Raw genomic sequence first — 24507 nt, 5'->3', positions numbered from 1 at the left:
TCTCAACAGGATAAGGACGATAAGGGGCACCGGGCAAGGACAATCAGTGCAGAGGAAGTGAACGATTCGGTGGCGCCTGCGCAGCTAATGTCAAGACACCAAGTGTTCATATGACACATCCTAGATTAGCGAGTGTTGATGTGATACATCCTTTATTTATATATAATAATTCTATATCTTATGGTGTTGTTGAAATATTTATATTTCTACACTGTCTTATATTTTATAGAAGAGAATATAAAAAAATTGAAAAACAGCATTGAAATTGAAAGGGAAAGAAACGTATCGGTGGCGCCGCGCGGAAAATGTTAATGCTAAGATACTATTAGTTGATGTGACATATACTCACTTTACCTTTTCTAGACTGTTGGCTCTGTCTACTCCGTAACAGTTAAGGACATGATGTATTTATGTATGTTGATTAACAACAGTCGGAGTTGACTTGATGCATCCTTGATTTCGAGTCATAGTAAGACTTAAAGAAACTTTTATATATTAACGAAGATTAATATAATATAATATTTTACGAAAAGCGGTCGGAAACTAGGTTTTGATTGGTCTCTTTAAGAGCAAGGACAATCTGTGCAGAGGAAAAGAAAGATTCGGTGGCGCCTGCGCAGCAAATGTTAATGCTGAGACACCAAGTGTTGATGTGACACATCCTTGATTATCAACTGACGATGAGGTGACACATCTTTGATTTCCAAAACGTATTGAAATTGAAAGATTATAAAAAAAGTTAAAATTAATTGTGCTGGTTGATATTTTTTATTTAAAAAATAATGAGTTTAACTTGAAAATCAATTTAGCGAGTTCCAATTTTTCACTTTGAAAAAATTAAGATATTTCTAAATTAATCTTCCTTGTAGCTTTTTCGAAAGTTGACAATACAATTGAACGCACATTGAGGAGTTTATCTTTGGTACATTGATTTATCACAAAAGTTTTGATCCAATGTAAAATATACTGTTATACCCATCTGACATGCTCGCTCATTATAAAAAGTTATCTAAGAAATTATAAAAATGGATACAAATTCATTTCATCATTTTATTGAGCTCCATTCACTTTCATTCATAGCAATAAACTTAACAATAATTGGATCTACTTCATCGCATGCAGTTCAGTTGCTAATACTCAAAATAGCGAGAGAATAGAATTGACACACAGAGATTGACATACTGTTAATATTTGGGACAGTCGGCAGATGAAAATAGAAAAAAAAGTTGCAGGTTCATATATATTTCTTCGATCCTTGCGTTTTTCAAAACAGTTTTTCGAGACAATTTGGAAGAAATTTAATATATTTCACCAGGAATGGAACATAAAAGGTAAAAAAAATAAGTAAAAAGGTTGGTTTAGTCTTTACTTTGAAGTTCTTATATGTTTAAATACAAATAACTTTTTTGGAGGGGTAGGTAGAGAATAAATCTTTCCACTTGCCCAGATCCCTACAAGATATAAATTTTTCTGTATCTAAAATTTTAAGGGTTCATCTTATATTTCAAAAACCCTGATAACTAAATAGCTGAAATTTTTTTTTAGTTCTCGCTTGTCAATTTATGAGATACTCTTGACCTGAGCTTACCTCTTATTTCTTTTTTTTCCTATATTGTTTCTAGTTTGTACATTTCATATTTTATACAGGGTGCGCCGGACATCGGTTATTCGAGAGACCCTCGGGGTCGGCGCCGGCGCCCCACATCTGGTCACGACGAATGGCAAGTATGGGATTATGGTTTTGGTGTCATGTTCTAATATGTATGAAATTATCTGCTGTAAATCAATTGGAATGATTTATTTAAATGAATGTGCTAATCTCCACAATCTTTGAAGAATATATGGAGCTGTAATAGGTCATGGTTTTACATCCAGTTGCCTGAATGTACAGGTTTCCTCATGATGTTTTACTTCACCGTATAGACATCGGTTAACAAACGATGTACGTAGAAAACAGTTATTTGAAAACAGATAGTATTATTCGTTTATAATAATAAATTATTCTATTAGTAAGCCAAACAGCTGAACGTGACCTATCAGTATTTTCAAGACTGTTGGTCAAAAGTTTACCTTTACCTTTTTTTTTGTCAATATAAAATGATTATAATGTAACGTCATGAAATCGATAAGTTGTATACGATAAGGTCTATTGCAGGTGGCTGGTTTGATTCATAAACTGTGAATCAAAACAATACTCATATTTGGAAAACTATGAGTTGCAAATGGCTGCTTAGGCCCTTCTGTCTTTCAAGACTTTTGGCTCTGTCTGCCGCGGAAGGATAAAGATGTGATTATATGTCTGACCAAGAGAAGAGCCCGGGGTTAACCCAGATGCACAAGTCTCGAATTTACATCGAGGCTAACTCAATCTGTGTAATTTGTCCCGTATTTATTTAGGTGCCGTGTGGTTCCAGGCACCAATACAAAAAGAATAGGACCAATCCATCTCTTTCCCACGGATGTCGTAAAAGGCGACTAAGGGATGGGCTTGTAAACTTGGGAATCCTCTTTTAGGCGATGGGCTAGCAACCTGTTACTATTTGAATCTCAATTCGATCACTAAGCCAAACAGCTGAGCGTGGCTCTGTCTACCTCGCTAGGGATATAGACGTGATGTATGTATATATTTATTTATTTATGTATGTATGTATAGCTGTAGCAATAAATAGCTAGAACAAGCCACTAATCTCTTATCACTTAGACCATGCATTGGCACAGGAAGCGATGATACAATTGGCGTTGTCAGCGACAATTTGTGAGCAACTCGCGGCCGGACGCCGGTCATTGATTCTTGAAGACTGGCGCCCACAGAGCAAGGGGCGGACGTGCAGTGCTCTGTGCGGGCGCCATACACTGTTTCTGTTTTAGACATTCAGTTCAAACTAGTAAAAATTATCCAAAATAAGTTAGGTTTCCCGGAATAGTATCAGAATGGAATCGCTTCTAGTGTAAACCCGATTCGGAATCATTATTAAAAACGCGCCACGGCTATATATATTTTAAACTACTTAAGTACTTATTGTCAATGACGTTTTATAATACGTCTACTTCTATAGTTTATTTTTTAATTCAATAATTTCCTATGTTGTCCAGGTTTAATAATGACACATAAGGAGTTTTTTTAACTGAAACAAATTTTTATTAAAATATGTCTATTTAAAGAGTATTTGTAGATACATATTTATTGTAAACTAATTACCTGAAATAAAATTTATATTATGATTCCTTATGACAGAATTTGTCAACAAATAATAGCCTATAGATCTTCTCTGCTCTATGGTGGCGCCATTCGGCTCTTTTGTTTTAGTTTTTTTATTTCTAATTGAGTCATCAGCCTTGGTTCCGATAATAGTTGTGCGAACTGTTCCTTGGTCATAGATCAGTTATTTTTAGCAATTGGTTTGATTGGGAATGACAGTAACGATATTATACTTTACATCTTAGAGATAAAACAAAAAAATAAAGATATTTTTTTTTGTTATCAGTATTGACTGCGATATTTTTAGCAAATTTGGCCAAAAATACAACCCTCATAGTATGCCACGCGCGACGCCGTTTATATCGCGCGAAAAGCTATCGCTGTTTCGCTTTTTATTATGACGTTAACAGCGATAGTTATTGCCGTGCCAGACTATAATAAGTAAGTATAAAGTTTCCGCAAAAAATTACAAATATATATATATACATAATTATGGTCACGTCTATATCCCTTGTGTGGTAAACAGAGCCAACAGGTTGGTTGATAGGTTGCTAGCTCATCGCCTAAAAAAGAATTCCATGTTTGTAAGTCTATCCCTTAGTCGACTTTTTTAAATGGAGTGGTCCTATTCTTCAGACAAATATTGTTCAAAATATACCTAAGACCTATTTCGTTAAAGCATGTGCAAATCGGACGTGTTTCGATCGTTGAACGACAATTCGTTCGTAGGAAGACTCGAATCACGTGCCACCAAATCGTTGTCTTCCTTCGAATGTGAATCTCTTGCTCTGGAAGTGACCTACATCCCAATTGGCATTATGATTTGGCTGACTGGTTTTTTTTTTAAATAATACTATAGTATTTAAAAATAAAAACAAGAACTGATCATTAGAACACAATAAAAATCTCTATTACTTCATAACCTAACTGCACCAATGACATCGTGCATACGCAATCTCTATAAATATTCGATAAGACGCCAACAAAGGACCTTACAGTTACCACAAAGAACGCCGCACACGATCAATTAGGTGCGGTTGACACAAGACAATATTCCATTTACCCATCAATGGAACCGAGGGTTCATTCATTTGGATTATTATTAGCGACTACTTCAAATCGTTCGATAGGACATGAAAGAACAATTGTGGGGTGGAGCGGCGTATTTATAAATGTGAATGCAAGTGCGATGATAGTCGCTTGTGCATTGATGAGGTTCCCGTTAGTGATGTTGTAGTGTGTGATATGAAAAATATAGCGCTAAGGAAATTGTGAATGTGTTACGTATCAAATAATCTATACTTATATTATAAAGCTGAAGAGTTTGTTTGTTTGTTTGAATGCGTTAATGTTAGGAACTACTGGTTCGAATTAATAAATTCTTTTTGTGTTGAATAGACCATTTATCGAGAAAGGCTTAAGGCTATATAACATCACACTGCAACTATTAGGAACGAAGAAATAATAGAAAATGTAAAAAAAAAACAGGGAAAATTATTTCTCCTTGAGGGCTTCAATGATGCCCAAAATAAGAATTCCATGCGGACGAAGTCGCGGGCACAGCTAGTTATCTAGAGATTTTATTTCCATTGGGCATATCTGAAAATTTGTTTTGTGTTTCTATTATACTTTTGTTTATTTTATGTTATTCTAGACTTAGAATTAAATGTGAAATAGCTTCGGGTTCATAAATGTCTCATTCATCCGCGGTTTTTTGAAATCACCAGTCGTCAATAACTATAGTTCAATACTAACCGATGCTCTTACGGTAAGGGAAAACATTGTGAGGAAACCTGCACATTCAGGTAACTGGTACCCCGGGATTCTCTCCAAAGTGGTGAGGATGCAACCGGGGCTAAAGGAGAAAGAAGAACTATCGTTTAATTGGATGAATGTTATTTTCTATTTTTTTTAATTCTAATAGAGATTTTTTTGTGAACCAATATTATTTTTTCTTCTAAAAATCTACTCCACTGATTTCGGTTTCTAATCCAAGTGTCAGGTTACTCCCTGGGTGGTCAGCACAGAGCGTCATTATTGATCATGGCATGAGCGAAACGAGAACAATCGAACAGCTCCGAAGTGAATCAACGACGGAACTGAATCCAAGAATAGTAACATATATAACATATAATCTCTTCTATGCGGGTATATACTCTTGTGGGGTGGACAGAGCCAACAGTCATCATTAAACTGAAAGGCCACGTTCAGCCGCTTGGCTTAATGATAGAATTGAGATTTAAATAGTGACAGGTTACAAGCCCGTCGCCTAAAATAATAATAGTATTGAAGTATATCCGAAGGGGCATCTCGTCCACAAAAAAATCTGGCCTGCGGGCGAAATTTCAACCTTAAAAATGTGTATGAGTATCCATATACTGATTTGTGCTACATTGATGACCTGATAATAGGGTGACTCCACATAGTGAAAAATTTCAATATAAAATAATTGACAACATAACATACATATGGTCACGTCTATATCCCTTGCGGGGTAGGCAGATCCAACAGTCTTGAAAAGACTGAATGCTGATGACTGAAGGCCACGATCAGCTATTTGGCTTAATGATAGAATTGTATCTAATGTATGTTCTAAGAATTTTATCTCCTAAGATAACTACTTTTGGAAGTTGAATTTAAAACGTTAGTAATTCTGCTGAATACTAAACGAAAGTTTTGGTTGGCAACGGCTTGGCATTTTGTTGGACAAAGTTGCAACAAAGACCACAGTCTCTATACCGAGTATTCCTTTATCGGAGCGGTGACATGCAGTCTACCAAGTCTTATCACATACAAATAAAGATATTATTCATATGAAACGCGAAATAAAGAATCATTTTGTACCAAGTTGGTTCGGGGCACGTGGGGTCGCAGTTTCCTGACTTTAGCAAAAACATAATTAATATTATGTTCTGATAACACAGTTGCGTCCAATTAATGTGTTTTTGAAGTTCGAAAAATACAAATTATCACGGTTTTGTCCTTAACAATGCGGACATTATAATTTGTAAAAAAGCTAATCTCGCTTCGTATAAAGCCTAGATTCACCCAATCCAGGATCCATGGTCAAGGGCTTATACGATGCTCCTCTCTAGAGTGGTGAGGATAGAACTAGGACTATAACCACGAAGAAGAAGAAGAAGTAGCCGCAGGTTATAAAGATTTAATGGAAATAATAGCCTAAGCATGACATTAAGACTATCGAAATCGATTTACCGAGGGCAATATTTTGACGAAGGTAGGTAAGAACCAAGAAGTTAGGAAGAATAAACAATTAGCTTGAAAGTACACAGAAAAACTCTTCTTCTTTATTTATGTCTGCGCGATTGCAACTATCAAGGTCATTTCTATACAAAAAAACAATTCACACAGTCACGATTTAATTTAGGCATAGATCTTCGGATCAATTAGTGAGGCAGATGACAGGATGACTAACATGCGTAGGAGTTGCTCCGTGGGAATCGTCCTAGTTTCAGTGAGTTGCCTTGATTAAGACTATTATGACTATACCGCATGACACATATTGTGCTATGAGCAAAATCAGAATAAGTACATTTTTATTGGTTGGCCCTGTGTGTTTGTCTATGCCGTCCTTGTTGTATATATTTTTCTTCCTACAAAATCAAAAATTACAATCCGTTTTGGAGAAAATTGGAACGCTACAAAGGTAGACAGAACAGAACTTTCAACACTAATTAGTGTTGTTCATTTTCTTTTTAAATTCCAAAATGAGGTAGGTACTGTTAGACTTAGTATTATCGTATCAAATCTAAACCTTATTACAAAAGTGGAAAAAGAAAAAGCTATATTAATTTTGATTTTGATTATCCTAATCCTGCGCATCTAAATCCTAAGACCTGCACGACAGAAGGTTGGAAATTAAACTAAAGTAGGAGGCACAGATACTGTACAATTTGCTTACCAGCTTGCTTATAGTACCTACCAATAACAAAATGGGATAAAAAGTGTTAATTTAGCAGATTGAATTACAATTAAGGTAAAGTGAGATTTGGAGTTATATAACCAAATCTAAATCACAATACAGAAAACTAAAACAATTTTAAAGCGCATTCTACACCTTAGAGTCAAACTCGAGGGGACGTCCCTTTACGTCAAAAGGGTGAAGTTGAACCTTATATAGGAGGTACAGCCACTGTTCAATCCGCTCACCAGCTTGATTGTCGTGCGAACAACGGAACGGGTTAAGAGGTGTTAATTGTGCAGATTGAATGTTTTCTCAGGGCAGAATATTTCAATTGGAATCAATTGTGCGACTGCGCACATTTTTTTCGTGTGGAAGTTTTAAATCTTATTAAATGTTTGAGAATGATCTTTTGACTAACTAGATTTTGTTCAGGTCTTGCTTCCATGAAAATTACAAAAAACTTGTAAGTAATAAAATTTATCATTTATTTTTCGCTATAGAAAATTCGAATTTCGTCAAAACTAGTCCAGTAGTTTTTGATTTAATTCATTACACAAACAAAAATACTTACAAAGATTTTCTCTTTTTTTTAATAGTATGGATAGTAGCCGGAAGGGGCAATTTCTAAGCCAAGTAACGCAGCCAAGGAAGTAACACAAGTAAAGCAATGTACAAAAGCTAACTCTATCAACGATCACGCACCATTTAAGTGCCAAATAAAATCACATCTGTGAATGAAGCTCGTGGGACTGATTGCAAAGTTTTTATTGAGGTCAAAACCGTAGCTTTAATAGTATGTTCTTTATATATACTAGTCATCTCGCCCTGATATACACGAGACTAAACTTCTTGTTAAGGACTTTCATGCTGGTCTGGTGACAAAGAAATATAGAGTAAGCGCCGGCTGTTTCTCTTTCGTTATCGGTTGTAAAAATAAATCAAGGGCTTAACCTTGACGGCCTCTGTGGCTCAGCGGTACTACGCTTGTCTGTGACACCGGAGGTCCTGGGTTCGAATCCCGGTCAAGGCATGATGAGAAAAGAACTTTTTCTGATTGTCCTGGGTCTTGGATGTTTATCTATATAAGTATTTATTATAAAATATAGTATCGTTGAGTTAGTATCTCGTAACACAAGTTTCGAACTTACTTCGAGGCTAACTCAATCAGTGTAATTTGTCCCGTATATATTTATTTATATATTTATTTATTTATTATTTATTCAGATAGGTAATGGGCCAGCAACTATTCGAATCTGAATGCTATCAATAAGCCTTCTAGCTAAAGGTATTCTCAGTCATGTGACTATTGGTTGTGTCTGTTCCGAAAAAGATATAGGCATCGTATGTGTGAAAGAGATAAAGAGAGTAATAGCAGTATTTAAAACAAAATCAATATTTCGAATTCTTTTTGTAGGCGATGAGCTAGCAATCTGTCACTATTTGAATCTCAATTCCATCATTAAGCAGCCACAGCTATAACTGAACGTGGTCTTACAGTCTATTCAAGACTATCTGCTCTGTCTACCCGGCAAGGTATATAAACGAGAGTATATGTACGTAAGTACAAAACTTCTAAGCATTCATCGTTCCGATTTTTTCTTTTCGTTGCAGACTTATCAAGCCTTCTATGAATTAGATTGATTGGTCAGAGGCCGCCGCCGAGCGTTTGAAGATGCCGCCTACTTCAGCCTAATTCGTCAACAGGAAGATTCTAATAAGGTTAGGATTTAAAAGGGAGTTCAAGGAAGTCAAGAGTTACTGTACGATTTTGTTTTTCTCTTTGATGGTTTTTGGTTTACTTTCAAACATATATCTATAATCACGTCTATATCCCTTACGGGGTAGACAGGGCTCTGTCAGTTGACAGTTGGCTAACTGTCTTGGAAAGACTGATAGGCCACGTTCAGCTGTTTGGCTTAATTAGAGAATTGAGACTCGAATAGTGACAGGTTGCTAGCCCATCGCCTAAAAGAAGTATCCTCAAATTTAAAAGCCTATGTCTGCATGTGTATGTAAAATTAAGTAGCTATTCAGCATAATTCAATTACTTTTTTTGTTATCATCCAACTTTAAAATTTCACTTTGAACTCCAAAAAATCCGACAATCAAGTAATCATCTGCTTGCGGACCGTAAAGGGTGCCATTAATAATGTATTTGGTCAGTAAATCGCCTTTCACTGTGGAGGGATTTGCTTCTAGCCACGTGTACGCCATTACACTAATGGCGGAATCTTTCTCATTCGGCAATTACGAGAATTTGTTTAATCCTGTCCCTGTTTCAAGAGTTTAATTATTTGGATGATTTGGTAAATGTCAAATACACTCTCTCTTATACAATTTGGGTCGTCAACTTGGTCTTTTATTACAATTTGTGAGTTTCTCATCATTTTATTTCATACTCTTTCTTTTTAACCTGTTCCCAAAATGTTCTTGTGTCAAAATATTCCCGTTCGCACCCTCCATTGCTATCCATATAATCACGTCGACATCCCTTGCGGTATAGACAGAGCCAGCAATCTTGAAAGACTGACAGGCCACGTTCAGCTGTTATGATTTGTTTTTTCTCTCTCCAATTGTCAAAACATTGCGCTAATATTTTAAATGTGAAAGCATCCTTACATGGTCGTTGTATATATATGTTTATAATATTTTAATCTAAGAGCGGTCTTGTCATAAGACTTATTGCGTAGGTATCAAAAGTAATTGTAGTATTCGCTTCTCCGATCCAAAGTAGGCTGGTAATTATATTTGCGGCCAGTTACAAAAACTACATTAAAAAACAATACACTAAATCAAATTTAGAACGCTCTTCGAAGTACAGTCGGGCTGATTTTAATTATACGTCATGATTTAACGGCTGGGAGTGTGAGAATCGGATGTACTCGTAGGATGTGACCAAGGACGTGCGATTTAACACTCGTCTTTTTGCAACATGTGGCGCGCAATCATGTTTGACACTCGGTTTTGTAATTAACTGCATGGCTCATTATGATTTTGAGTAAATAAAAGTCTTATAAGTCAATGAATTATCGTAAGAATTTCTAATTTAACGATACTAAAGCGTTGAAAGTCTACGGCGAATGCTAGTGATAAAATAAATCCATCCCTTAATGCCGATGAGGGCTGTCGGGTAATTCGTTTATGGGCGACACGTGTAGTAGCGAATGTGGCCAAATTAGATTTCCATCCAAAATGATGGATCGAGGTTCTAGGTCCGGTCCAAATCACTGGATGAGAATTGCCCACGTGCTTCTGACTGCAGGAAATTCGATGGAGGGAATGATTTTTCAAAGGTTTTGTTAAGCTTTACTTAGTTTTTGTCTGCGTTCAAGTAAAATCTGAACTTTGGTCTCCCTTTTTTTAATACATTGTTGGATGTTGGTCGGTTGTGTACTCCCGGCGCCAATATGAAAAAGAAAAGGACCACTCCATCTCTTTCCCATGTAAGTCGTAAAAGACGAGTAAGGGATAGGCTTGTTAACTTGGGATTCCTCTTTTAGGCGATACGCTAGCGACCTGTCGTTATTTGAATCTCAATTCTATCATTAAGCCGAACAATTGAACGTGAGCCTTTCAAGATTACTGGCTCTGTCTACTCCGCAAGAGATATAGTATTATATGAATTAATGAATGTTGGTTGGTATTGTTGTTAAATATATCCGGTAATATACTGAATAGGGTTTTAAATATTATATTTTTTTAAGTTACTTTAACACAGTTATCCTCACGTGAGTTGTCTTACGATGTTTTTTTAATCTTATTGTACAAAATATATCATATAAGGTATCATGACTCTGTAAATAGAGGAATATACTCCAAGGCAAAAGTATAAGTATAAAGTCAATAAGCGGACTTATGCTATAAGCATTATCTACCATCAACCATTAAGTCTCAAAGAAAACTTTAACGTGGGATCAAACTAAACAATTATTTTTCGTTATAAGTATTTTTCCCGTTATCTATTTACGTGGTCTATCAGACTGTTGGCAACCCCACAAGGGATATAGACGTAACTATACTTATGTATTTGAGCAAATATTTTTATAGAAATAAGAAAATCGTCTCAAATATCATCAAAATCAATGTCTTGGCGGCAGCGCGTACAAAAATAAGGGCAAACTCAATAACGGCCGGTCGATCAGGCAAATCCGATTATGTCCGGGATCAGATGTCTCTATGTTCGCCAAATTATTGGCAATCCGGATTACAACCTGCTTCTATATTAATTGTTTTTCCTTACTTCGAATTGTAACAGATACTTAATATGAGATTTATATGTCAAGTAACTGATAAGTACCTACCAGAAATTTGGAATTGGGTTGGTTTTTTTTTTATTATTCTCAGTATTCAAAGTCTTCAGGATGGGACCACTCCATCTCTCACCCATGGGTGTCGTAAAAGGCGACTAAGGGTCAAAAAATCAGTAGAGAATACTCTTAATAACTACCAAAAATTAAAATGAAATTTGATTCGCACTTTTCCAGGTAAAATTTATACTTGGTTATGATGTTGCTAAACGTTTAATGAAAAGAAATGATATGTATATGTATACATGAATGCAAACGAAATTATTTTATTGAATATATAATCAATATGTTGACATACATACATATGGTCACGTCTATATCCCTAGCGGGGTAGACAGAGCCAACAGTCTTGAAAAGACTGAATGGCCACGTTCAGCTATTTGGCTTAATGATAGAATTGAGATTCAAATAGTGACAGGTTGCTAGCCCATCGCCTTATAATGAATCCCAAGTTTGTAAGCCTTTCCTTTAGTCGCCTTTTACGACATCCATGGGAAAGAGATGGAGTGGTGGAATATGTTTGTTTGGCACAATTGTTACACTAAACACTAATATAATTATCTAGTTACCAGTCATTTCCATAAGATATTTAGGTAACCCGTCCGATGCAGTGTAATCCTTGGAAAAGCCCTGTATAACTGTTACCACATGAATTTTCAAGTGGGTTATACCGGGTTGAAGGGAGCGGGATGACGCAGATTAGTGTTATGGTGTTATTGTCACCCCAGCAAGGGTGCTTACCCTTTTTGTGATCAGTTTTAAGGTTAAACTTCTTTTTTTGAATGCCTTGGTTAAGTTCTTTTAATTAGAACTTTTGAATGAATTATCTCACTTTTTTATTACATTCATACAATCACGTTTATATCCCATGCGGAATAGACAAAGCCAACAGTCTTGTAAAGACTGATAGGCCACGTTAAGCTATTTGGCTTTAAGATAGAATTGAGATTCAAATAGTGACAGGTTGCTAGCCTATCGCCGAAAAGAGGAATCCCAAGTTTATGAGCCTACCCCTTAGTCGCCTTTTACGACATCCATGGGAAAGAGATGGAGTGGTCCTATTCTTTTTTGGAATGGTGCCGGGAACCACACGGAACTTTTTTTATTTGTTAATTAAAATTAAATATGATTTGGTATCGTTCGTATTAGGTATGTTTGTTGTTTGATACGTTCTAATTTTGAGCGAATTAGACAAAAGAAAACATCGATTGGGTTACAATTGTAAACGATTTGATAAAGAAATTTCGTTATGTTGCTTGTCCATTTACCTAAAGAAGGTATTCCAAGTTTACAGTCATTAGTACTTAGTATCAGTAGTTTATAATACTCGAGCATCTTTTTCCCTTTGTCGCCTTTTACGACATCCATGGGAAAGAGATGGAGCGGTCCTATTCTTTTTTGTATTGGTGCCGGGAACCACACGGCCACTAAATAAAAGTACTTAACATATATCTTAAGGAAATGTAAATATCAGTGTATGATTTTTGCATTATCTGTACCAGAAGTTCCGTTTCCCCTTTGTATAATCAGTACTGTACGAAGTGGCCCTGTTTTCTTTTTGGCCGGTTCATTACAGGGATATCGATATTTCTAGATACCTAAATGAATTCTGAACGGCTGCTGGAAAATGGTGTAATATTTCTTTCATCGCTTGGAGCAGAAAAATTATAAGGTTTTTAGTATTAACTCGTGCGAGAATGGTAGTAAAGTAATGCTAATGAAATTGAATTTCATTTTTTTTATATGTCAGAAATAAGTAATTGTTTCTTTTAATTTTTTTTTATATTTACAAAATGACATTTGCAGATTTGTTGATGATTGATGTTACATTACTTTATTTTACTTTTTTTATAAATCAAAATATTCGATTATTTTTTTATCCTCCTATATACTCAATTAAGGTGTGAAGAAGGGTGAGTCTAGTTTTAACTTAAAACGATTTCCATCTGACCTGCCAACCTATCAAGAAAATTTCATCAAGCTTAAATCTTCATAGAACACTTTAAGCGCCCATTTGCACCCATAAGATTCTAACCATCAGTTTATTTTGAGTAGGTACCTATACAAAATAGTTTAACGCATAAATTTCCCAAGTGAAAATATAACGTCCTGGTAAAGGGTCAGGTCAAAAGTACCCGAAACCGCCGAGCTTGCATGAAGAGAGTTACGAATGTGGATGAAGCGAAGGAAGAATGCAGAGATCGTGGCAAGTGGAATGAGGTAGTTTCTGCCTACCCCTCCGGGAAAGAGGCGTGATTTAATGTATGTATGTATGAAAATATAACTAGCGCCTGAAACCGAGGCAGAAATAAATCAATACCGTTAGGAAAGAAATTTGACAACCTGTTCAGCTGTATGGCTTAATGATGGAATTGTGATTCAAATAGTGATAGGTTGCTAGCCTAAAAGAAAAATCGCAAGTTTATAAGCCTATTCCTCAGTAGCCTTTTATTACTTCCATGGTAAATTGATGGAGTGGACCTATTCTGAAGGGCCGCAAACTACACGGCACGGTCTTCAGATTTAACTAAGAAAACTTCATAATAAGTTATATTTAAACTTACTTAGTTGTAAGTATCTGTAGAATTTTCTATTAAGGTTTTTAATCATGTTTAAATAATCTTAATATTTTATCCTCTATAATAATATATAAATATATATGTGAATGAATCCTATACTTAGCTTATGTGATGTTACGATAATAATTAAAAGATTTTCAATGTTATTGGCACTTATTGTACTCGTAATATTAATAAGTCCCAGGGTCAAATGTAATAAAAACCATGTTTCCTGTTTAACTGACCAGGATTGAACCAATAATGAAATCAAATTGACTTCCGATTGAGTAAATTACATTTTTAAAATGATAGTAATTAAAATTTTTTCGTTTTACAATTGCTTTTTTTAACAATGTTTTTTATTTCTTTTTATTTTCCAATAATCTCTTTTTCAGTAATTATGATTCATTTATCTGATGAGACATGTTATTTATATCTGAGAGCGCCCGCAGTTTCGCCCGCTTGAAACAAAAAATTCTGTTATCTTCCATTCCCGCGAGATTTTCCTAAAATCCTTCATTAGCAGACGAATTCTAGTTCTAATCCTCCTTATTAAAACTAAAATGAAATAAGCTGAAAGATTTCCATGCGATAAAAATATACACATAATCCCGTCACACATATGATCACGTCTATATCCCTTGCGGGGTCGACAGAGCCAACAGTCTTGATAGACTGCTGGTGATAAAAACAAAATGGATAAACCATTTCATAGGTGTATCAAAAGCTTAAATCTAATAAAGAGTTAATTCGTTTCATTTATTCGTCCATTCATTCATTGCTCAATGCAATAAAATTAGCGGCGATCACTTTCGAAGGGTTCAGTCCTCAGTTCGAGGGTTCAGGATAACAATTAAGTCCTCTTTGACAGATGAATCGATCACGTGATCTATGACATTAGGGGGGTTAGAATAGTTTTAATTTGTCCTATATTTTTATAACGACCAATAAAAAAGGATAGGATCACTCCTTCTCTTTACCATGACTGTAGTAAAAGCCGACTAAGGGATAGGCTTAAAAACTTGGGATTCTTCTTTTAGGTGATGGGCTGGCAACCTGTCTCTATTGGCTTGATGATACATATATACTCGTATTGTATATATACATATATATATAAGCCAAAAAGCTGAACATGGCCTATCACTCTTTTGGCTGTTGGCTCTGTCTACCCCGCAAGTAATGTAGACGTGATTATTTGTATGTATGTAGTTTTTTATTAAAAAAAATATGATATAAAAAATATTCAGGAGAAAAAAATATTGATTTTTGTACTAAAAAATCTTACACGAAGTAGATTGGTAATTATTTCAATAGAAAGAAAAAGAGTTCATTGCTTTTAAACATTTTTTGAGAAAAGATAAGTTTAGCGGTGGATTTTTTTTCTCTTATAATATTATCACGTCTATATCCCTAGCGGGGTAGACAGAGCCACCAGTCTTGAAAAAACTGATAGGCCACGCTCAGCTGTTTGGCTTAGTGATAGAATTGAGATTCAAATAGTGACAGGTTGCTAGCCCATCGCCTAAAAGAAGAATCCCAAGTTTATAAGCCTATCCCTTAGTCGCCTTTTACGACATCCGTGGGAAAGAAATGGAGTGGTCCTATTCTTTTTCTAATGGTGCCGGGAACCACACGGCACACCTTCTATAATTGTTTTCACATATGTCTTCAATTCTAAAAAAGAAAAAAGAATAGGCGGAATATAGGAACAAAAAAATCGCATAATTTTCTTCAATTTCTATTAGTGTAGAATATCTATATAAGTAGGTATGTTAGTTAGTTCTGCCTCAAATTTCTCATGGAGAATGAAATTATTGTCAAATTCCAAGTTTCGGTTGTGTATTCTCTGTCATCCCTCGTTTTCACGGAAACTCGACAGAAATATGTTTCTAAAGGCAAACCTACCACAATTAAAATATTGTTAAAATATTTTTATTACTGAGAGAACAAAATTATAAAAAATGTTTCCCATTTTGCACAGAAAATGAAAATATTATCTAATATTATTAAGTAACAAACATAAATACTACTAATTGGGCTCTTATTAATCGGATTTATAAATAAAGCACAGCCAGCGTTAAATAAAAAATGTTTAACATTGTATAAACGCTGAAAATGAAAGGCTTAAGTTCCTAAATATTTTGTAACTAGAAAATAATATATGAATTTTCATGGTTATAAGCTAATCAAAAAAAAAAAAGAAAAAATAAAACTTTATGTAAAAATATGTTAAAAATTAATTCGCAAATTAATTGTCAAAATTGTAAATACATCCCCAAGAAGACAAATAAGCTATAATATGAAGGAAGGGCACTTCATTTGCATCTTTCATTTTATTATTAAACAAAACAAGGACAATTTTGTTTCAATGGTGTTTAAGGTAAATAAAGAGTACTTACCTATAACAAACTTATGAAATTCATTTAGGAATTGAATATTAAATAATTTGAAGAACTGATAATATTTTAAATATGGAATATTTGTGCTAAGTCCTATCCTATTATTATTAAGACTTAAAAATAAATTTCTGAAAAAAAAAGTTAACTGAAAAATAAAAGTTCAAACTTGTACTGTCTCGATAACATTTTCTGAATCGGAAAATTTACCTTTCGGTGTAACGACTCTGAAGGCGCTATTAGAAACCGGCCTCGGTGAAGTTTCTCTCATGGCTCCAGGGGAACCACTGCCACTTCTCACCATAGAAAAGTCCAGTGGCATATGCGGCATAGCACTTACTTCCATTGTCAAAAATTAAAAAGTTACTCAAACACAAATATTTACACTGGCCATAAATAACAATAAAAAAGAAATAACAAAAATTTCAAAACAGAACGAATGTTTATTTGGAATGTCCGTACGAAATTCGAATTTGGATCGCGGTGCGTGCGACCGGCGCGGGTTGCGAGTATGTATTAAGGCAGGCACACACTCGAGCGGTATTCTCTCGGCTTTCTGTTCTGTAAAGCCGAAAATCTCATGAATCTCCATACTGATTTCGACCTTATCGCTATCGCCGTTTTTCTGTGGGCGTGGTATGAGAGGCTCCGCCCCAGGCGTCCCTGGCGCCGCCATGTGCCTCGAGTGACAATCACTTTGTATAGGTAACACAATAATATGGTTCGTGATGGATTTTATCGCGCCACCGATGCATTTGTTCGTGAGAATTTTTTCGATAATATTTTCAGTATTGGTATTCGACTTGAAGTTAACCTGTCTCATATAATATGACTTTTTGCATGATGGTAAAGTAATGTAATGATTGTAAAGTTATCTTATATTATAAGTACTTACTTACTTTATAATTTTTTTTGATTTCCATTTCACTATAACTTTTTGGATAGTACAATTGATTTTGATTTTGTTGGCGTTCTTGATTTAATTAAAAACTGTAATTCTTCTCAAACTAAATAAATGAATTTCAATAATATGTTTCCTTGAATTAGGTATCTACTTATCTAATATGAAACATGAGTTAAACTTCTCAGTACAGTATCAGTTTTTAAATTAAAATTAGCGATCAATTTTAAAGTAATGAAGTTTCAAACTGTATTTTTATAAAATGTTTATAAAACTTAAATTATTAACAGTATAAAAATATTTTTTTATAACTAATCTGCTATGTTAACAATCCTTAAGTAACTCCAAAATTGAAAATTTAAAACAATAATGGAATAAACACGGCACCCGTCGAAAGATGATACAATTATCCCTCAAACGACGGTGACGTCCGACGAATTAAACCCGGCCCGGTCGTCACGTACGGACATTTAAAACAATGAACGGTTCAATTTTTCACCGGGAGTCCCGGAACGCACCGGATACCGAGTGCTAATCCGGCCCTGTCGTTACGGCGGTATTCTGTAATAGAATTTAAAAAGTATTCATTTACATATTATTTTTATTATTGCATTATTTGGTCATATGTAGGTACTAGTCCTTATTAGTATGGGAAACTAACTTTTTAAAAAAATAATGAGCTGTTTTATTTTTAACTGGGAATGCCAGAACACATGAGATACCGAGATTTAATTTTTTCTATCAGAAGCGATATTAAATAATTTCAACTTTTAAGATATATTTAATTTATTTTTATATATTTAATTTAATAGTAATGTAAGTATAAGTTTATCATAAGTGAAACAGGTACTTATAACTAAGTTAAACTTATTATAAATTATTATTTATTTGATTATTAAACTACGGAAATAATCTGAGAATCTGGTACACCCAGTTATATTAAGGTGAAAAGAAAATAATGCTCTCAGTACGATTACTTGGACCGACATTCTAAACAACGGGTTAAGATTGTAAATTGAGTGCATTGAATAACTCAAAAAAGTATATTATTATATTTTCAATGCGAAAACTGTTCCAGAATAAGCCCTCGTACTTGCTTTGCGAAAACTAATTACACCTCCGCTTCGCAATGATAAAGCAAAGCCGTCGTATGGGATATTTTTATTCGGGACAAAATGAAATTCCCGTGATCTACGGTCCAGATTAAAATCTACCTTGGAATAAGAAAAATAAGGTCTAATATTGCGTATGGAATATTTTTTGGGGAAAATTTTTCGGGGAACAAAAATTATCCCAGGATAATCTCTTCGGGTAAATCCCATTGTTTTGATCGCCCCCTCGATTGTCGACCGTCAGCGGGGATCTACCTGTCGACTGTTTTATTACTACTATTGTTGGGTGTGAAATTATTATAAAATATAAAAATCATATAAAAATACATGTAAAAATAATTACAGAGAAACGAAATGAATGGAGGATGGACACTTATCGCCGTAGACAACTCTAAAATACTTATATGAAGAAGATACATACATGTAGTCACGTCACCATCCGTTACTGGGTAAACAGAGCCAATAATCTCAAAAACACTGGAAGGTCACGTTTACTTTTATGATTTCCACAACAATTATAAGAAGAAAAAAGAAATATATATAAATATAAGAAAATTAATGAATCTCGTAGAACGGCTACGAAATTTCGTAGCATCTAATTTTCGTAGCAGCAAATCGAGTTTAGTTTATGAGTTACGAGATCGTTCGTCATGTTTATATTTTTAGGGTTTCTATCAATTCTAGATTACGTTTCACAATAGTAAGAGTCAACGAAATCAGGCGCGTATCGCATTTATTTACTTCTTGATCGTGGTCAAAGTTTAGTCATAGAAATACTCCGGTTAAAAAAGTAAAAGGTGACTAGGGGATAAGCATATTCATCCAGTGACAGCATTTACACTGGACTGTTAGCGAAGAAAAGGTATTATTTTGAAATACAGGTCTACCTGCCAGAATTACGCGTTATCTGCTAAAGAATACAGGTATTTCGCAAATCCTACGGTAACTATATATATAATATTTACCACACTATGTCTTTCTAAGTTACAATAAATAAAAGTGTAGTCATTTATATACGAATACGTGACATTTCAAGAAGATTGGTTCTGTAGATATCGCTTGAAGTTACAAACAAACAAACTTACTTTCGTATTTAGTTTATTAGTTAGGTTAAGCATTCCCTAACTAATATCCTCCTTCTATTTTTGAATAACGAAAATTAATCAAGGAATTATTAAAACAAGTCAAAAGGGAACATACTCCCGAAACAAAACAGCAAGTATTTTCATATAATTTGAGCAACCATTTCTGTGTAAATATAATGTGAATTTTAAAATTCACTAAACTGAGAGATTACTCCAATGGTCCTTACCATCCTTTCTATGCGATTATAAAATATAATACAAACTGCACTGCGGTTATCATTTGTTTTAATGAGGCGAGCCAATTAGGCCGGAGGATTTAATTTTGGAAGCATAAGGCTCGTTTTATACGTCATTTTGAATTTAGAATGGAGTCATTATTTTATACGCAGTAATGCTATATGATGGATTTAGATTTTTTATGTTTTTTTTCTTTGCGGATTAAGGTTAATAATGATAATTAAGTATTATGAATATGTGCCTCTGTTTTAAAGTCATGATAATATTTAAAAAGTCCTTAATAAACATCAAGTACTAGATTCATCCTAATTTCTGGATTGTAATTTAACGAACGCTGTCGGTTTCCAGAATAAATCTATACAACCATACATAAAATCACGCCTCTTTCCCGGAGGGGTAGGCAGAGACTACCTCTTTCCACTTGTCACGATCTCTACACACTTCCTTCGCTTCATCCACATTCATAACTCTCTTCAAGCAAGCTCGGCGGTGAAAAAAAAATAAATCTATGTTTAGCCGAATTATAATTTGAAATAGTGAAATTTTATTGCATTTAGTGCATGACATGACAGTGCACGACATTACATCACACCATTCTCAATTTCGGAAAAGTTTCTTCACTACCGTAATTTTATATTAAAAAAAATATTAATTACAATAAAAAGAGAAAAGAACGGAAAACTCGTAATAATTTATAAATTGTGTATTGCATATAAGTAAATCGTTTGCCCACGGCAACGTGGCCAAAAGGCTGTTGCATTGCCGAATTAAATAACAGTACAATATTAATATATTCTCTTTAAAAAAAATTGTCCACATCTATTCTCAGGATTATAATTATCCCTATTATATCTAATTAAAAAGTAGAGTAATATATAAAGCAACTAAGGCCCGCTTTACTTTGTACAGTACCTAACACATAAAAACATTAAAACTCGCATCGGGGCAGTGTTCCGTATTTTAATTATACCAAGTTAATTAATACAAAGCATTTACAATTTGGCAACAGAATCGGCGATTTTGTTACTAGGCTCCAGCGGATTGTTTCATGCATTTCACGTTCTTACTCTTTTAGGGGTGGACATAACTAAATGTCATATCTAGAGTCCACAAACCTGGATAACTCTATGTTAGAATTGCGAATTAAGATTTTCGTAAAAAATGTTTTTCCTAACTAAGGGATAGGCTTATATTACTTGGAATTCTTCATGTAAGTTATTAGCTAGCAACCTGTCGCTATTTTAATCTCAATTATATCATTAAGCCAAACAGCCGAACGTGGCCTATCACTGATTATATGTTAGTATTAGTAGGTTTGAGCTAATTATTAGTTAAGTGTATGTATTCTTTATTACAGATTTTGATGAAATTATACATATGTTCTCTAAACATCAATCGAATCGATATCGCGTCTGCATCATAAGTTATCAAAAATGCTTCTTTTTACCCCTAACGTATAGTTGGGGTAAAAAGAAGCATTTTTAGAGAAAAATCTTAATTATTTTCTCCGTTTCTACGGAAATTCCGGGATTTTCAAATTTTCCATAATTTCCAGTGTCACCTTCTGGTATTTCGGCTAAAGTAAAGGCTCTATGTACACCTTATTTAATAAAAACGTGATATGTGTAATATGAACATATGTAAAAATAATTAATTAGATTTCCTGGCTCCACTCAGGTTAAAAACTAACTACAAGCAGGTTGTTCGTTCAAAAATCATTTGCTTCTGAGAGGCATTTGGCTGTACGTTCAGAAATTCTAATGTTTGCTTTTAATTCAGTGAAAATTTTATTTGCCTCTTTGAAGGGTTCATGCTTTGAAGCTTGGCTAAACCTTTATTAAGATATTTAGTAATATGTGAAATAGGGTTGGCGAGGTTAAATTAACCTATTTTCATTTCTGGTGACAAAAAAAAACAATGGTTTATCGCCACTAATGATAATGGCCTTTCAATCAGATTTTGATTTTATTAGTTGACCTTGAGTCGACCTTGAGTTGACCTAGTCATTTACTAGTTGACCTTGAGTTAGGTCAAAATAAAACTGTATGTTTATACAGATTTGTTATTTATATAGAATTTCATGAAATAAGTCTTAAAAATGTGTTTTTATATCCTTTATCTTTAGGTCATTTAATAACATTCATTTAAACTGCTAATGAATCAATAGTCAGAAAAAATATTGACGGCATTATTAACACAAGAAAATATTATAAACAAGACGAAGAGAGTATTAACCAAACGATAAATTGAATAGTCCCCATTACAACAATAGAATACCATGAACAAGTTTTCAAGTCAATTTTGAAGAATTACCCTCCTAATTTACCAACTTGACGACACTTTCATCTTTTGACCACAGATAAAAAAAGTTTTCGCATTTTAAAAATGGAACGGTGCCAACCTTACCGAAATTACGGTTAAAATAAACAGCGGGCTGAAGCAATTTGCATCTAGATGTGACATTAGGAGAACAATTTTCTCCTTTACCAGTTCAAACTGACCACTCAAATTAAGGAGCGGGTTAATTAGTACCCCTCACTTTTTATTCTTGGGGTCAGATACGGATCGTTGACAAAATTATGTGTGGAAATGTGAACGAAAAAAAAAACTAGATTTGAATGAAATTTACTGTAAAATTTTAAAATTTTCACAACTTTGTTGGTAAAATATTATGGTACCCGAATAAAATAGACTAAACCGAATTTGAAGTGGCATAACTATTTTGTCATTTATGTTCATTAGTTTGATTCCTAACTGATTCTTTTACGGCGAGGGAAAACATCGTAAGGACTAATTTGACATTCTTTGTCTGTCGAACCAAACTTAATACGTAAGGATATTGTGATAAAAGTAGAAAAAAATATTAAAAATAATAATCATAAAGACACAATTAATTAAAATGTGTGATTACTGAAGAAACTAATTAAGTCTAGGGAGCCTAGCTTTGAAGTCAACGACCCCTCTCCACATATGGCGCGCTTCCTGTCATCTCACTTTTTTTTCTCTTAGATAACATGTGCTGATATTTTGCAGGCTAATCGCATTTCAGCCTTATTATATTATCTTAATGTATATGCCACCACGATACGATTTTAAGTAGAATTATACTAGATTTTACTTTACACGACTTTTAGGCAATGAGACAAAACCTGTCACTATTTGAATCTCAATTCCATCATTAAACCAAACAGCTGAACGTGACCTTTTAGTTTTTGCGACACGGTTGGCTCTGTCTACCCCGAAAGGGATATACACGTGATTATAATATGTAGGTGTATGTATGATTTTATTTCTCAATTTGATGTGTGGAGTTTAATTTCCAATTGCGTCATTCTGCTGAGGATCTGGGCCCATGACCGCAATTCAAGATAAAGCAAGTTATCCTTATATTATTAATCTAAAAGGTTATCATAAATTTCGCGCCGGAAATTTGGAGTGAGATCGGTGGAGAAACACACTGGACACAAATAGTTGACGTTGACACCGTGTGGTTTTCGTGGGTTCGAGTCTCATTTGAGCTTCGGCTTTTTAGTACCAGTAATTAAAGAAACGACCATTTTTAATACTAACTTGGCACAAAACTGAAGTGCAAATTTAATTTTTTTTACCCGCTTCACTCATCCATGATGCTTAACTATGATATTTTTTGAACTTTTAAATATATAATCGTAATATGCAACTTAGACGATATTACACATAAATTCTAACTTGTTTATTTGCTCTCAAAATCTATACCCCTTCTGAGATTAAAACGTAAAATAATGAAGCTAGTGATATGATTAAAAAAAAAAAACAAATCTACAAGTTACATAATACCGCGCCCAGCCGTCTGACATCAAACACATGTCTGGCTAATGATCTGTGGCCGAGACAAATGTGAACACTACACAACCAGACTTATTAAAGTATAGACATGCCAAATTTGAATTTAATGATAAACTGTCAGGCATAATTTGCTTGAATGGGAAGCATAAACTTAAAATACATTTGCGGACATAAAAATCCATAGTTACTAATATGGTCTAAAAAGAAATTTGTTTGTCCGTGTAATGTCTGAAGTTAGTTAAGTCTTTAGTTATGTTAGACGAGTTGGCTTTATTTCAATCAATTCTAACTTTTCTAACTACTTTCTTTATCGACCTGGATTTGTCACCCCATGATTCAAGGCTAAAGTTCCCATTGTTAATGTTGCGGAGGTCAGACGGGAGCTGCTTCTTGTAAAAGTCTGACCGGATCCAGAATTGTAGCCATAGATGCATCCTAGGCTCTAGGAGAGGTGAGGACGCAAGCAAAATCAACAGTAAGGGAATGATGGATTATTCTATAAGTAGGTATACAAAGACATTTTAATTTTACATGTCTAAATATTAATAGCTCTACAACCATGCTAAATAATAAGACGTTATGAATGAATATTACAAATAGAAGATGACATTTCTGCGACCGTTGCAACATCTTGTGTATGAACGTTATCTTATAATTAACTAGCCTTTATTCGAAGCTTTGCTTCCGTGGGAATGTTCACATTTTATTTGATTGAATTCTAATTAAAAGAATTCGTTTGAATATCTAGTTTCCGTAAATTATTGGTACTAGATTTAAATAAAGAAAAAGAATCCCAAGTTTGTAAGCCTACCCCTTAAGCCTATTTTTTTTATTGGTGCCAGGAACCACACGGCGCCTACTGTCAAATAAGTGTCGTGCACAAATGACTAGGTCAGAACATTTAGTGGTCTTACCTTTAAATATGACAGAACTGTCTTCAGTCGAAACCGAAACCGCCGAGC

The 24507-nt window shown here is 34.3% G+C and overlaps 1 protein-coding gene across 2 annotated transcripts in view; it reads right to left on the bottom strand.

Moving 5' to 3' along the window:
* The window catches only part of LOC106143020 (zinc finger protein Gfi-1b), a 70220-nt gene extending 53290 nt beyond the window's left edge, over positions 1-16930 (bottom strand). For both annotated transcript variants that reach the window (XM_013344982.2, XM_013344983.2), the window contains exon 1: positions 16596-16930. In XM_013344982.2, coding sequence (XP_013200436.2) covers positions 16596-16731 — 136 coding nt within the window. In that variant the 5' untranslated portion in view covers positions 16732-16930. The remainder of the gene's footprint in view (positions 1-16595) is intronic.
* Positions 16931-24507: the final 7577 nt, after the last annotated feature.

The sequence above is a fragment of the Amyelois transitella genome, chromosome 2 (assembly GCF_032362555.1).
Source record: "Amyelois transitella isolate CPQ chromosome 2, ilAmyTran1.1, whole genome shotgun sequence".
Classification (NCBI taxonomy): Eukaryota; Metazoa; Arthropoda; class Insecta; order Lepidoptera; family Pyralidae; genus Amyelois; species Amyelois transitella.
The sequence above is the reverse complement of the archived record's forward strand: the minus strand, read 5'-3'. Positions and strand labels throughout refer to the sequence as shown.